Source organism: Drosophila sulfurigaster, chromosome 2L, assembly GCF_023558435.1.
Source record: "Drosophila sulfurigaster albostrigata strain 15112-1811.04 chromosome 2L, ASM2355843v2, whole genome shotgun sequence".
In the NCBI taxonomy this organism is placed as follows: Eukaryota; Metazoa; Arthropoda; class Insecta; order Diptera; family Drosophilidae; genus Drosophila; species Drosophila sulfurigaster.
This window is the reverse complement of record NC_084881.1, coordinates 27,481,380-27,497,527: the sequence shown is the minus strand read 5'-3', so window position 1 is coordinate 27,497,527 and position 16,148 is coordinate 27,481,380. Positions and strand designations below refer to the sequence as shown.

General features: G+C 37.7%; 1 protein-coding gene across 4 annotated transcripts in view; it reads left to right on the top strand.

The window, feature by feature from the left end:
- LOC133850357 (uncharacterized) overlaps nt 1–16,148 on the top strand; it is a 57,792-nt gene that overhangs the window by 31,038 nt on the left and 10,606 nt on the right. For all 4 annotated transcript variants that reach the window (XM_062286434.1, XM_062286425.1, XM_062286443.1 and 1 more), the window contains 2 exons: nt 8,274–8,482; nt 12,251–12,386. In XM_062286434.1, the coding sequence (XP_062142418.1) occupies nt 8,274–8,482; nt 12,251–12,386 (345 nt within the window). The remainder of the gene's footprint in view (nt 1–8,273; nt 8,483–12,250; nt 12,387–16,148) is intronic.

Sequence of the window (16,148 nt, the reverse complement as noted above, 5' to 3'; positions counted from 1 at the left end):
GGCTGTAGGTTTTGGTTTTTAATTGCTTTAATTAATAATCTGGTATATTTTTCGCTCTTTGGTATATTTTGATTGTAGTCTTATAGCATTAAAAGGCTACCATTTTAGAATAAAGTCAAAGCAAAACGAAAGCATTAAAAAAATACCGAATAAATATACAGAAAATACTGAACTATTTTCTTGGCAGTAAAATGTAGCGAATGAATATACAGAAAAATACTGAAGTGGGTTTTCAGTATATTTTACTGCTTTCGTATTGTTTATAGCTTCTATTTTTATTGCTTAAAGTAAAATATTATACAGAATAAAAATACAGAAAAATACTAATAATACTATTAAATTTTTCTGAATATTTAAGCAGTAAAATATGCCAATAATACAGTTATTTTTCGGTTTTTTTCCGGCAGTATAGTAAAATACTATATTTTTTCTGTATATATTTTCTGTATATTATTTATATTTCGGTATATTTGATTCTAGTATTTTTCTGCATATATTGTAAATTTATCGCTTGCGCACTATTTTGCTTTAATTAAAAATTATATAACAAGTGAGTACTCTTGCCTGTAGTTTTTATTAAAAATTATTTAATAATACATTAGTTAAAAATGTACTTATTAATTCTTTAATGTATTAAGTTAAGTATTAACTATTTATAACTTTTCTGTTTTCAATTTTTAAAGTCTTAGTCAATTATTTGTAATAAATTTTACTTATTATTTATTCGACTTCATCTATGTATATTTCTTTTAATAATTATTAATTTTACTTTATCTATTATTCTTGTAATATTTATATATTGCCTGATCTACTAATGGATTAATTTACGCGTTTAATTATTTATAATTAAAAACCGTTTTGAAAGTGCTTCCCTCGCCTCTAGTAAGTCGTTTAAGTTATCATTAGCTTTTTGCGTTGGCTGCGTTTCCCATTCATTAAATATTAACGCACTCGGGTTTTTGGTTTTTTAATAGCTGTAATTCAAAATCAACGCAGCAGCAGCGCAAAATTTAAGCTGCTTTTAACATGACTATTCACTGGCAAATGAGAAACACGTATAAGTCCGTCTTAGTCTTGCTCCATCTCGAGTTTAATCCGCGCACTCAGTGCTAGAAATTGTTAACTGCTTGCTGGCAAAAAGGGAGCAGCAAAAGGCGAAAGAGCTGCGACCAAGTCAAAGGCAACTCGACTCTTCAGTGGGCGGTTGAGACCGTTGCCGCAATGGTTCGCTTTGAGCCGCGCTTTTGAGCCACAAATTGCATTAAGCGTATTAATTTCGCCCACAAACTGGATTTGCTTTCTAAGTTTGCTTTAAACGAAAATCACACAGAAAAAAAAGGCAAATCCTTGACGCTGGCTTCTTAATTGTGAACTGCACTTTTTTTAGCCACGCCCACAGATTTGGCTTAAAGATGACACACACACGCACACTCAGTGCTTGGCTTTTGTTTCTTTTCAATTTAGCGCCACTTGAAGCGCCACAATTGAAATATTACGTTTGATAACTGTCGCCCATTTAAACGACAAGGTAGCCAAGTTAACTCCTGGGCCCCCAGCAGTTCCCCTGCTGCCTTGCCTCCCCCCTTCTAGCTGCCACCTGCCACACGCTGCCCGCAGCTTTGCAGCACGACAGTCAGCGAGCCGTGTCGCAATGGCATTTGTTACTTTGCCTTTTGGCTTGTGACTCTGTGCGCGCTTTGATGTCGTCGTCGTCGTCGTTGGGGTTGCCACGGGAGGTAGGCAGGCAGGTTGCCAGGTTCAACCGGTGTGAGCACAGGAGTAGGGGGCGTGGCTGAGAGAGGCGCGGAAATTGTGCGCCGCAATCTCTTAAGACCGGCGACAAATATACTTGAGCGCCGTGGCCCGACTCGGCTTTGGGCATTACCAAGATTTAACAACAACTTCCCAGGCTTTTCCTCTCTATCTTTGTCTCTGTGTATATGTGTGTGTTAGTACTGTATGTGTGTGTGTGTGGCTTCTGTCGAGTGTCGGTCTGCGGGTTAAACGACGCGACGTCGCACAGGTAGCGCAGGCTCGTAAATAATTAATCTGGCCGCAAAGTGCGATTATCAAAGTGTTGGAAAAATGTTAAATAGCTCCCTGGAGGCAGCGCGACATTAAAATGTGGCGACAGTTGGTTCAACTCCCTCCCCTCTTCCCCTCTTCCCCTTCCCTTTTTCACCCCTCCATTGTTAAGGACAAATTGCGGGGTGGGAGGAGAGAAACTTGCCAGCGGCCATTTTGCTTGGCTAGCGAAGTTGCCATTTTGATATTTGTCTGCCAGCGTCACTTGATGTTTTTCAATTATGCAAATAAAGGGATTAATTTGTTGCCAGAGTAAAAGACATTCAACGGGTTTCAGAGCGAGCGAGGGCGGGGACTCACTAGAAGGCGACACTAAAAATTGTTTTTAAGAGTGCGCCAAGCGCTGATAAAAGTTTCGCCCCCGAGACGGCGACAACTATAAAAATTTCAATTACATGGCATCGCAGAAGCAGAAGAAGAAGCCAAGAGAAGAGGAGGAGTAGAGGGGGGTAGCGAAGCAAGCGGGGGCGTTGGAAGGCAGGCGCACTCAAATTGACTTCATTAAATTTCAAAAGAATTTAGAGAAAAGCAGCAGAAGACGTGTGAGAATGACAAGTATAAAATGCCAAACAAAGTGAGAAAACGCCAACGCTAATGCAGTGTTTCCACTGAGAAGCGAACAGCAAACAGAGTGCTTTCATTATGTCAAATTGCCAGAGATCTTAAGTGATAAGCGTTGCGAAAAGTTTTTCGAATTTCAGTTTTAAAAGCATTTCGCAGAATTTGATTTGCATTTGTAAACTATTCTGAGAATCCAGTTTCACAATATTTTAATTACAATCATTAGCGTTTAGTGTGTAGAAATGTTAAATAGAATTATAGCAATATTAAATGTGATCAACAATAACTTGAAAGTTTTTCAAATTACGAGAGTGATGAGATTTAGAAAATATATAATTACATCTTTCAAGTTTTTTAAAGATATATAGAAAATTTAAGTTTTGATGGTAGGAAAATATATAATTTGAACTTTTCAGTCTAAAAAGTATGTTCATAATTTGTATTTAGATTTCGTCCATTTCTTTTTTAAATAAATCTGAATGTCTTTAATATATTTTTATGATTCATTTTTGAATATACATAGTCACTTTTATTATTTTAGAATTGCATTAAATTGAATAGTTAAATTGTATAAGTTATTAATTAAATACTTTTTTTTGTAGCAAAAAATGCCTATTGCTTTGGTATATTTTGTGTTCTATGGTATATTTTTGAATATATCAATATACTAAATATAGCATTTGGTACCTTCTAGCATATTTTCTTTGCTAAATTTAGTATCTTTTTGGAATAAGGTTTTATTGAGAATGGAGAATTAGATTTCGCCATTTTCTTTATTAAATTATTCATAAGTTCATATTCACTATCATTAACACGTACTTCACTTACTAGATACACTAAGATGATAGAATTATACTAAATTGATTATTAATTGATTATAATTTATACATTTATATTTTTTTGTTTTGTTTTTTTTTCTTTTCACTTATAAATAATAGTTTCATAACAAATGCCATTAATAAGCAAACGCATGTATAAGTTTTTATAGCATTAAATGTTTACATGAATTTCTCTCATCCTTTTAGATAGTTAGCTTAAATATGCACGTGTTAAACTCTCTTTCCACTCTTCGAACCTTTTAAAAAAGTATTTTTGTAGTTCAGCCTACCTTTTTTTTTTTGCTGTGGCAAATCACCTCAAATCAGTCGCAGCTGATGCCGCTTCCGCATGCGGATGCTGGCAAGTGGAAACATTGTAAAAGGGTTGCCTAAACTCAAAGTCAAAGGGATGAGCATTTTTCGGGTGCGCTTCATTTAATTTTATTTGTCTCAAAATTTTCGGCGTCAATTTCAACTCGAGAGTGTGTTTGTATGTGTGAGAGAAAGAGTTTTGTTTAGTTGGCGTCTGTTGGCATTTATTTTATTTGCCGTTTCAATTGTGAGTTTGCCGCTGGAAGTGGCTGTTGGGTATTAAGTCTAAATGGGGTATTACAACATTGTAGGAACAACAACAACAGCTCGACAGGAATAACACGACGAAGAACAACAATAAGCACAGCCATCATATGGATATGGAGTGTTGCTTGTTGTTTTTTGCTTTCCTGCTGGGGTTGTCAATTGTGGCAGGCAGCAGACAGTGGGTGAAGGGCGGGGGGCGGTGTCGTTGCACAAATTAAACCCGAATGAAAATTAAACGATGCATGAAATTACTTTGCTTCTTTTTTATGTTGCTGTTGCTGTTGCTGCTGCTCGCAAACTTCTGATGCTTCAACTTTTTCGTTAGCTTTAGCTTTGCCACTTCCCCCTTCCTGCCTGCCTGACTTTTCCGCTGCCTTTAGCTTTTTGCCTTTGCTGATTCTTCGAAGGCGAGTCAACGTCGTCGTTGGCTTTTTTAATTTTTAATGTGCAGTCAGTTGTTCTTGCCCTCGACTTTTTTCTGTTTTTTTCTGTATTTTTTTTTTCATTTTTTCTTTGCCACATTTGAGGCTAGAAGACAGCGGCGGCTGCAGAAGGACACACGCCATTTACGCAGCCCGCATTGCACTCGAGAAGGCAGCAAAGAAAGCAGAAAAAGAGCCAAAGAAGGGGCTGACAGCCCAGCCAATTTATAAAGTCAAATGTCAGTAACTGCAATTAAGGCGAATTTAGTAGAACGAGCAAAGTTTAGAGAGCGAACGAGAGAGATATGGCTGCTAAACCGATTGAAAATGTAGATCACATAACGAAGGCACAAATACATAAATAATTCATGCATTAAATGTCGCATATATATTAAATATGCAAATGAGAGAAGCTACACAAATCTTGTGCTTATTAGCACATTTTATTGCCTACTTTAACCCGTTTGTTGTGCCATTCGTTTTTGACAGCTGAACAAAAGCCGAAATCAAAAAGCTAAATGCAAAACCTTTCTTCTTTGTGCAAAATACATAAACGGAAATGAATTTATAATGTATTCGCTGTCTTATCCTTTTTTTTTTGTTGGTTGCTCAGCTGATGCCTGCCATAAATTTGTGGCCCAAAAACGCAAATGCACGACACACAGTGGCTGCAAAAAGACGCGCTCAAACTGGCAAACAACTAACTCATTTTGTGGTTGCCACCTTTTTTGTGTGTGTGCTGTCCTTGTCTCTCTCGCTCTCTCTCTTTCTTTCGCTATGCTATCTGATGAGTTTTGGCCTCTGCTCAGTCGATTTGTGTGCACATTGTTCAATACTAAAGGCATGTGTGTGTGTGTGTCCTGGGCTGGGCTGGAAGTTGGGCGTGTGACAGCTCAATATATTCGCCATTTGTCGCCGTCGTTCGCGCCCACAGCAGGCAAGGTGTACGCTCAGCTCTGCTCTGCTTTTTGTGGTTTGCCCCCATGTTGCAAAACTGTTGAGCGCTGCCAACAGACAACACACATACACTTGGAGGCCATTGGCATTCACATGTGGGCGCTTTCAAGTCGCAACTCCTTCGGTTCGTCGTCGTTGTCGTCGTCGTCTTGGTCTGTTGTTGTAGAAATGCAGGAAAATCAATTTCGTTCTCCATTTGCAGTTGGCAATTTGCATAATAAGGTCGTTTGGCGCAATTTGCATGTGAATGTGATAAATTCATGTGTGCCACACGCGGCGTATACGTAACGTTACCCCGTTCAGCCATCAGGCAACAAATGTGTGCGCTGCTCCACTGCGACACACACACACACACACACAGTCTGCACGTTTGTTTTGTGCGCCTTTTCATTCGCTTTTTCACCTTTGAGCGAAGTTTGAAAAATGAAAAGTGTAACAGTATATTAAATAAGTAGGTGTGTCCATGTCATGGCAATGCTAACTGGCAACTGGCAAAAAGGGCAACTGGCAAACGGCAACTGCCAATTGTGCTATGCTAGCCGCATGCCACATGTCACATGCCACAAACTGGCTGCTGCTGCTGCTGCTGCAATTGCCGTGCAATCATAAAACGGTGAAAACGATGAAAACGGTCAACGCGCCAAAATGTCGTCAAAGCAAATATGAGAACCCCGCTTCTTCTTGTTTTTTTTGTTGTCTGTGATTTAAACGCTTTGCTATTGACGGTTTTTTCTCTCTTTCTCTGCCCCTATCTGTGACTCTGTCTGTGAATTGTAGACTGCAGTCGCAATTGACTGTCGTCTATTGCCTGGGGCGCTGTTATCGTCAACCGACGACAGTCAACGGGCTTTCGCCTCTAGGCAACTTTTTTCGGTGGCTCAACCGATTTGTAATAATGGCTGCTTCAAGCCGACAGCAACGGCAGCAAAAAACTGCCGCAGGCAAGTGCAAACTGCAAACTACGAACTACAACTTCATATCCATATTGCATATATAGTATAGTATTGGTATAGGAATATGCAGCGGTGCGAGCATAATTCATGTGACAGCCGGCAGAGCTTTTTGCTCTCTCTTCGCTCCACTGAACTTTCTATTTTACATGCAAAATATGGTCAACTGGTCACACTGGTCACTCGGCATAAATTCAAACCACCAAAACCAAAAAAAAAAGACCAACAACGTATTGTAGATAAATTCACTGTTGTTGCTGTTTTTGGTTTCCATCGCGGATTGCAAATAACCATTGATATAACTTCTAGGGGAATATTCCCTGCACCCCAAACGTCAGCTTATAGCTTCGTATATCGAATGTGTCTATGTTAATCCGATCAGTGCGCTCTGCTTCCCGCTCCGAAATCTGTCTTTATTTCATGACATTCCTATCTATATTAAAAGCGAATGCCATTGCATAACTATATTTTTAAATACGCAAAATTGTGATCAGTCAAATTTAGCCCACTTCAATGTTATTTTATATTTAGAAGATTATTAAAATATTAATATCTTTTCCGAAACATAAATACATTTATGCTTAAATTGTATAAAACATTAAAATCGTTTATGAATAATAATTTAGTTTGTTTTTTTAATTCTTAAGATAATAGAAATTAAAGGTTTTCAAAATACAAATATCGTTTATGATTTATAAATAAGCCTTTGTTTAATTTCTAAGGAGAATAGAAATAAAATGTTTTTATAAAAACATCTAATTTTTCTTAGAATGTCTCATGAATACTCAATAATATTTTTAATTTTTCAACTTACTTATTGTACCTAAATATTAGGTTTGCTTTTATGTCTAATTGAAGCTCCATTTTGTTGATCACATTCATTCATCACTAGTCAACACTTCGAAATATGTTTAAAAGCTTCAAATGCATCGTGTCTTCATTAAGCACTGGTTGGTATACATGCTCCTATGGTTTGTGTCTTCGCTAATTTTACTATGTCAAGTAATTTTACATTGCAAGCGTCGTGTGTGAACTAATTAAATTATTTCATTATATATTAAACATGAACTTTACTGCGGGTATACAAAATTTTTATTTATGTCTAAAGTATCAATACTATATGCTTAAAAACTTCAGCTTCATCCAGTCTGCGAATAAGCACAGGTTGTTACACATGCTGCTTTGGTTTGTGTCTTAGCTATTTATTTACTAGAAATAGACACAATAAACCTTTAATTTACAATGCTAAATGGTTGGAGTTAAGTCTAATATTGTCAAGTTTATTGTTTTACCTTAAAATTTTTAAAGATTGTCAGGGAATCAAAACAAAAACTTTTATTTCGATTTAATCAATTCAATTCAGTGCGATTATTTGTCAATTACATTTATTAATACTTACAGCATATACTTATTTTGTAAGCACAAAGTTAATGTGTAACATTAAGCATTAGCCTATTTTATGTAAGCTTACAAACAAAGCGTTCAATATCGATCGTCAGCTGTAGCTGTAATGCTAACTCTAGTCTGTGGCATTAGCATATTCACATTCCATCAAGAGAAACGCTCGCACACATGTTCCTAAATCCTTATGATTATGGCATATGATATATAGGGATATTTCAGCCACCCTCCCCCGCTCAAGTGAAATGTGTGCCACGTTCTATGTGTGGCATGTGGGGCATATCTAATGCATGCAGCGAACATGGTCAGCACTAAAAGTTAACGCTTGCCATAGACAAAAAAATAGAAAGAAATGGGAAAGAATATAGAGCATAAATGTGAAACGTTACCTGAACTAAAGATAGCGAAGAAGAGAAGAAGAAAAAAACTAAATGTGGCTGCATTAAAAATAGCTTACGAGTTTTTCTCACTGTGTATTTTCCTTTTCGCACTAATTGCAGACATTACCAGCGCGCTGACAATGACCGAGGTGAAGATACCCAATCACATAATGCGGCTGAAGAGCGCCCAGCTGGGCTGTCGCTATGCCCTCGATGGCGAGTCGCTCTACTCGGTGAAATGGTATAAGGATGGACACGAGATCTACCGTTATGTGCCGCGGGACAAGCCACCTGGACAGGCGTTCCCTCTGCCCGGCGTCAACATCGATGTGAGTATGCAACAGGTGTTTCGCACTTGGCAAAAATTTAATTTCGAATTTTATTGCAATTTACAATTGGAGTTGTCGAGAGGGAGAAAAGGAAGGGGATTAAATTTAGTGTTATGACCTTATCATAATGATTATTTTTAAAGCATGTAATTGCCAAAGCAGCTACAAACATGGCGTTGCATTGTTATTATTGTTGTTGTTGTTGCTGTTGCTGTTTGTGTTTGCTGATTACGTCGTCGCAAAATGAAATTGCTGCCACGTAGTTTTGCCATTTAACTTTAATTTAATGTTGATGTAATTTTTTGTTGGCCATAAAAATGCTTGCTTGCTGCCTCCAACTGTTTTGTTCGACGAGGTTAGGGTTAGCTTAGGTCACGTTGCGGTCTCATCCGCATTCCCCCTTCCCGCTTCCTTCTCTCTATGTTTGTGTGTTCACGTCAGTCCGTTTGAATTGCGATTGAAAAGGTTGCCCCCATAACCGAAATCACTTAAAGCTGCCAATCCTCCACTCAAAGCTTTCCTTTCCCTAGCCGTATTATTTACTCTGTAGTTGCTGTGCAGCTCAACGTTTGGGGATTGCTTTCGTTGCCGTTGCTGTTGCTGTTGCTGGTCCGACAACTGAAGCCGAACTCTAATAATAATAATTTGCTAAAGCACTTAAGTGCGTCTACTTTGTGTGTGGCATTTTGTTGACAGGCGCGTCGCCAATAGCCACTTCGCATAGTCGTCCCTCTTTCCCACTTTCCAGACGAAGGCAAATAAAGCAAAGTCCGCAATTGACGTACGGCCAACGCGGCGTATGAGCAATGCGAACACAACGCGACTTTTATGAGCTATGCGTGCCATACCGAAGTCTACCGCATCTTTCTCCTTCTCCTTCTTCTTCCTTCTGCTGGCTACACTTTGTTGTTGCCTGTAGGCGTAAATGTCTGCATTTAGACATGAAAGAGTTGTGGCCCCATTTTCTCACAGATAATTATGGACACTCACACACACACACACAGTTGGCTGTGTTCTCCATGCGTGATCGAAACAATGCAGACTCGGGTGCCAACGCACTCAAGTGGCATTGATTGTGCTTCTGTTGTCGAGATAATTGCTAGCACTTTATGGATATTTAAGCTCATACAGTATGCATTTCAATGGCAAACTACATGCCACACATACATATATGTTATATACCATATCTGTTGGCTTTTTGGGGCATAAACAAGCCGCCAATCATTTGGATGAGGCGAGACAAGGAGGCTTTAACTCGACTGAGTCTAGCTGCGATAAAAAGCTGCTAGACTAGCTAGCCATTAGCCAGACTAGACGAAAAAAGCGACATGTGCGTGAATTTTATTGAGTTTAAGACAGACCAACTGCTGATTAAACTAATGGGAGTAGATTGTATGTCTGGAGTCTAATCTAAATTAGTGAACTTTAAGTGTGTAAAGTGCGTGTCTTTAACGAAGGATAAAAACAAGTAAGAAAGCTATAGTCAAGTGTGCTCGAATATGAGAGACCTATCACTTGTAAAAGCAAGAGTCTAAAAATATACCAAATTAAAATACCAACAAAATACAAAAATACACCAAAGCTATGTTTGGTATTTCGATATAGCTTAACATTCAAAATATGTATATTGTATATGCCAAATTAATATACCGCAAAAATACTAAAATATACCAAACGTTTTATTCGGTTTATTAATATGGTGTTACATTCAAAATATATATACCAAATGAATATACCACAAAAATACTAAAAAAAAAAATCCGATGACCATGTTTGATATTTCAATATAGTGTTACCTTCCAAATATATCTTCCTGAATGAATATACCACAAAAATACTAAAAATTGCGATGACTTTATTTGATATTTCAATATAGTGTTACCAGCCAAATATATCTTCCTGAATGAATATACCAAAAAAATACTGAAATATACCAGAGGCGGCTATATTCAGTATATCATTATAGTTTTACATGCAAAATACAGATAGTAAATTAATATACCGATAAAATACTAAAATATACCGAAGGGTATAATGATATTTGAATATAGCATTACATACAAAATATACCATAGAGTTCGAAATATTCCCAGCTGCAGTATAAAATTATAGTAACTTTGGCCTTAGGAAAATAATCCCTCTTCAAAGTATATACTCAAAATGAAATTTAATTTAATGAATTTAACTAAATCGATCCTCGTAATCTTGTTGTCAAATTGTATTAGCTTTTTCTTACTATTTCTCGACACCATTTTCTTAATTATACAGATCATAACGTTGTGATTTTTACACAGCTCAAAACAATTTCGCTTCTTCATTTGATAACCGCAAAAACAACTTTCGCAACTAATCATTGACTTTTTAACCGCGCAATCGTTAAAAGAGGCTATTTGGGTTACTAAATGTGTCTATAAAACAATAACTGCCCCGTGTTGCATTCAACTTGAGCTTTGTCTGTCTAGAAAGTGAACTAAATTTCAAGCTCATCATCGTGTTGTCGACTGTCGGAACGCATTGGGAATCACAATAAATTGTGTGAATCGCATTTTGTTGCAGCCATCATAAACAAAATGGCGCTCGCACGTAACAAGGGAATGCAATAAAAGTGGCCAAAGGCAGTGCTCCATTCTCCTTTCCCTTCTGCCGTCCTGTCTAAAAGACATCTACAATTTGAATTGTGGTGAGGCGAGTTTTAGTTGTTGCTCTCCCTCAACTTGCTGTTTGTATAGCGGACACGCTGACAACTTGAGCGTTCATAGAAATTGGCAAAGCGAGAAGAGAAGTCTTCTCCTCTGCTGCTGTTGCTGTTGCTGCTGCTTGTTGCAGAAAGAATCGGCTTAAGCACTAGAAAGACACAAACAAAAGCCAGTTCGCAGTCATTGTAACAGGGTAATGGCAGTAACCAGGCAGTGAAAGGGCTTCTGAAGAGGGAGCAGGAGAGCAGGAGGGGAGGCTGAGGGATGCAGGCAACAAGCAACAAACCAAAAATAATGTTGAACGTGACTTTTGTGATTGTTTGCGCAGAGCAACAGTGAAAGAAGAGATGATGAGAGAGAGAGAGAGAGAGGGAGAAGGAGAGTGCAAGATAAAACTGAAGGAGGAGCAAAAGAATTTTCATAAAAAATTTGCTCGACAAGTTTTTCGGGGAAGCGCCGTCAAGTAGAATGGAAAGAAATGAAAACTTTTGCCAGCACTTACAACTGTGTGTGTGCGAGTGTGTGTGTGTGTGTATGGGAGTGTGTGTGTGTGTGATAATAAAACTGCAACTTAAAGAACTTGACTGCAATTGTTTCTGGCAAAGATGTTGAGTGACTTTTACAACAGCCACGCCTCCCTAGCCTCCCTCGCCTCCTCCTCCTCCTCCCTCCTCCACCAACCACATTCTCATGCGTTCTTCAGCTACAGAGTTGCGTACGTATTTTATGCCACTTGGTGTGCGATTGTTTCTAGATATTTCATGACTCTCATGCTCTCACACTCGCATATGACTTGTGCTTTTTGCTCTTGACCAAATTACATTTCTGTGCCACGCCCATTTTGGGCTGTAGCTTAAACTAATAATACAAAAATAAACTAAACAGCACAGAGAACGTCTCAAATCATCATCAATCTTAATTCTTCACACACTCACCGCAAAATCTGAAAATCCAAAATGTGAAAATCTGTAAATCTAATTGCCCTCATTGTGTTGTTGAGTCATGGCATTGTAATTTATTTGAATTTCGACTTGCAAATATTGAAGTAAACATTTTCTCTTTCTCCATGCAGCTCCGCAACTCGTCTGACACTCAGGTGGTGCTGAAGCGCGTTACACTCCAGAGTTCGGGACTCTATCGATGCGAAGTGTCGGGAGAGGCGCCCGCCTTCAACACCGTCGCCGAGTCGGAGACAATGACCGTTGTGGGTAAGTCGAAGATTTTTCTTGTTAATGGAATTTTCACACTCGCAAAAAGTGCAATGCCAAAAAACAAAGAAAGAGAGAGAGAGTGGAAGAATGTGTGTACGAAATTTAATTAAAATGCTAATAGTTCGGAGCGAAGAGCAGTTGACAATGTTGTTGTTGAATGACAGCGTCAAGTGGACTGCTGATGTGCAACATAATTGTGCGGGGTGAAAAAGAAAAGCTGACATAAGTTGAAAGCACAAAATGACAGGCTGAGAGAAAGGCAGAAAGAAGAGAAAAGATTTACAGGATATTACATGCAGCTTAAAAGTACCTTGAGATCAACTTTAACTGCCCCAGAGACACACACACACACCTACACTCAACTGCCAGCTGGCAGCGAGGAACAAAATATGCAGGTGGCAACTTGAGGCAAATATCTTAATTATTTCTGGGCCATGCTGCTCCTGCTGCTGCTGCTGTTGAGACCTTGTGTCGCACAATGGTATGCATTCTTTACTCCTGCTGCCTTGGCCTCAGCCTGAGCCTGAGTTTCTGCCTCCAGCTACCCAAATGGTCGCTTGGCTTTAAACATAGTTTTTCCACCATTTTTAATACCTGTTAAGCATAAAGCAGAGGGGTATAACATGTTTGCGACAACACGAAATGGGAAAATGCAATGAGAAATTACAAGAGCAGAAAGAGGCATTTATTATCTATTAAGCAACATAGTTTTCTCTCAATTAGAGTTGACAGCTTTAGAGTTGTCTTTTTATCTATCTGTCCATTGGCAATCAAAGTGATATCTCAGAGATGATAACAAAAATAGGCTTTGTAAATAGGCTGACAGTATTTCATAGTGTTGTTCATCAAAATTGACTAGAAATGCAAATAAACCTTAATACCAATTTAAATCAAAGAGATAATCTTTATTCTCAAATTCGATAGTGGAAGCTCTCAAATAAGAATTCTTTAAAATTTAAATCTAGCTGAAGTTAGAACTGAAGTCCTTAAAATTACTCGAGTGAATTCCAATATTATCCTTTGCATATATTTTGGCACCAAATTGTTTTCTTTATTTACTAGTGCTATAAAACAAAATTAAGTAAGAAATGAGATTTATTTCAGTTCTTCTTATCTATATAGTAAGTAGATACTGTACTTTAAAATTATTTAGAAACTTTTTCAAAGAATAGACTGTGCTTTAAAAATATATACAAAAATTTCCTCACATAAGAGTGTATGGCATTTTTACATATGTATATACAATAAATCTTCTATATTTTCTTAAGTAAGTTTAAATTATGAATTACTCGAATTTCTTGGCAAATTCTTTAGATCAAGAGTCTAAATTTAAATTTTCTTAAGAAAATATTAAAGAATTGTTATCCATGTCTATAAAAATGTAATAAATTTTTATTTGTGGCATATTTTCTATATATTTGCATAATGTTGTATATACTTTGACTAAAAATACTATTAACAAGTTTTTATTTTATAATGATTAGAATTTCTTTTAAGTGAAATAGTGATAATTTGAGAGCTTCTAGTGTTCTGTTACAATATTTATTTATAATAGTTTGATATAATGATAATTAGGGCAAACTTATTTCTGAAACGATGGCTACAAACTCCTTCAGCTTGACTTACAAAATATATTTAGGTATTTTATAGTTGATCACATTCCCCTGTAGCGTTTTTTTACTGTTTGTAGTTGGCAATCCTCGTCGGCTGGCGTCTGTTCTGCTTTTTGCTTAATACAACTGCATAATCTGGGCAAACAATTGAAATGGAATTTCTGCCTTCGTCGCTCTAACAAAAGGCAGCAGCGCACTCACATATGAATGTGACTCCTTAAATGCAGCTGTGTGTGCGAGTGTGTGTGTGTGTGTGGATAAAAGCAAGTGTGTGGGCGTGGCTGCTGCAACTGTCATTGCAATTTGAAGTAAAATTATGTTTTCATGTCGTGCGATTTAGTTGAGTAAAAAAATGGGTTAAGACAAAGGCGCCAGCTGGTAAAAAAAAATAAAATTCTCTCCCTTTCCCCCCCTCCAACTCTTCCCCAGTGGGAGGGGTGTCTGTGTGTTTCTTTTGTCTGTTGCGGCAAAGAGCACTTGCCGCACTTTCATTTATATGCAGCCGTATGTAAAGAGCGAGCTTAGAATTTTATTTGAATTGCGCTCGTTGAGCAAAAAGTGGAAAAAGAAAACCAAAGAAGGCGGCTGCTTCGGGGCTTGGGGCTTGAGGGCAGCGAACGCAACTCAATCAAAAGTGGCGCGAGAGTTAATCACAAATTTATAAACTCATAAAAAATCAAACAGTTATCAATATGTGTGCAGCAGCAGTCTGAACCCCTCTCAACCACGTCGCCTCCCTTGGGTGCTCGAGGCAAACAGCTCATCATTATGTTGCGAGTATTGGCAGCATCATCATTATGATGATTACTTGGAGAATGATTAACATACACAGAAAGAGAGAGAGAGCTATAGAACGCCCACACTAAGCACATTTCATGCTGATTTGGCAGCCTTTGGCGATTCCTCATGCTACTGACACAGTTTCAACAGCGACTCTCAACTCCATCTCCGACTCAGAACTAAGACTCTTCTGTCTGAGTCTCTGAGACGCATTGCTTTGCTGCTGCGGAAATGGTTTTGCATATTAAACAATGTGCCCGGCTGCCAATTGGGCGACATGCTTCAAGCCAGCAAACAACAAGAGAGCGAGAAATGGCAAAAGGAAAAAAAAACTGAACTGAACTGAAACCAAACAACAAGCACAAAAAAAAAAAGGCTGCTTCTATTCCCACAGCCCCCGAAGAGCTGTGGGCGTTGCAAATCGAACCAAAAAGGGGCAACTGACTCATCATCAGCAACAAAACTGCGTCCCAGCGTCATCATCATCATCATCATCATTCTTGTCCTCGTTGCCTCACTCTCCCCTTCCTTCTCATGCTCTTAGCTCTTCTGCTGCTGCTGCTGCTGCAAGTGAGCCATAAAATATGCTTTAGTGCGTTTACTTCGAGTGTCCCACAGCCCCATTGCCATGACAGCAATATCCATAGCTACTGCTATATACAGCTACAGTGGGCATAAAACTTAATATCGGGCAGAGAAAACCACAGCCAAATTGTGATCAAGAATTAGAGTGCAATTTATTGTTATAGTTGCTGCCAAGCTTCGCTCATCGTCATCGCTTTTATTAATCGCTTCATTCTAATCAAAAGTCATCTTTTTTACATCGCATTTATTTTAGTTCGTTTTGTCTCTGAGCTATTATCATTTTTATCGCTATTTATTTTACTGCATTTTTATGTAAATTCGGTTCGTATATTTATCTTCCTATTTATGGAATTCTTGCTGGAATTGCAATAAATCTAGTTTATTTATTTCCTGGTTACAGTTCACACCTGACTTCTCGTTTTATATAGTTATGCCGAATGTAACCTGAGTATTGGCTTTATATTATGATTACGTTGTCATTTAGAAATGATTTCCAAGCACAGTAGTAGTAAAATAGTACATTTATTTGATAGTAATAATACACAAGTGATCTAAGGAATATATTTAGTTTTTATTGACTTTTAGTTTATGTGTTTAAATAACAAGATTTTGAATTTCTTTATCTTTTACATTAAAATTATATTGTGATGTGAAAACAAAATCAAATATATACTTATAAGACTTAGTAAACTCTTTCCCTATTGTACTATATAAAATATATATATCGTATACTGTGTATAGTATTAATCAACTCTATATAGAAACTATTCTATATATTGTA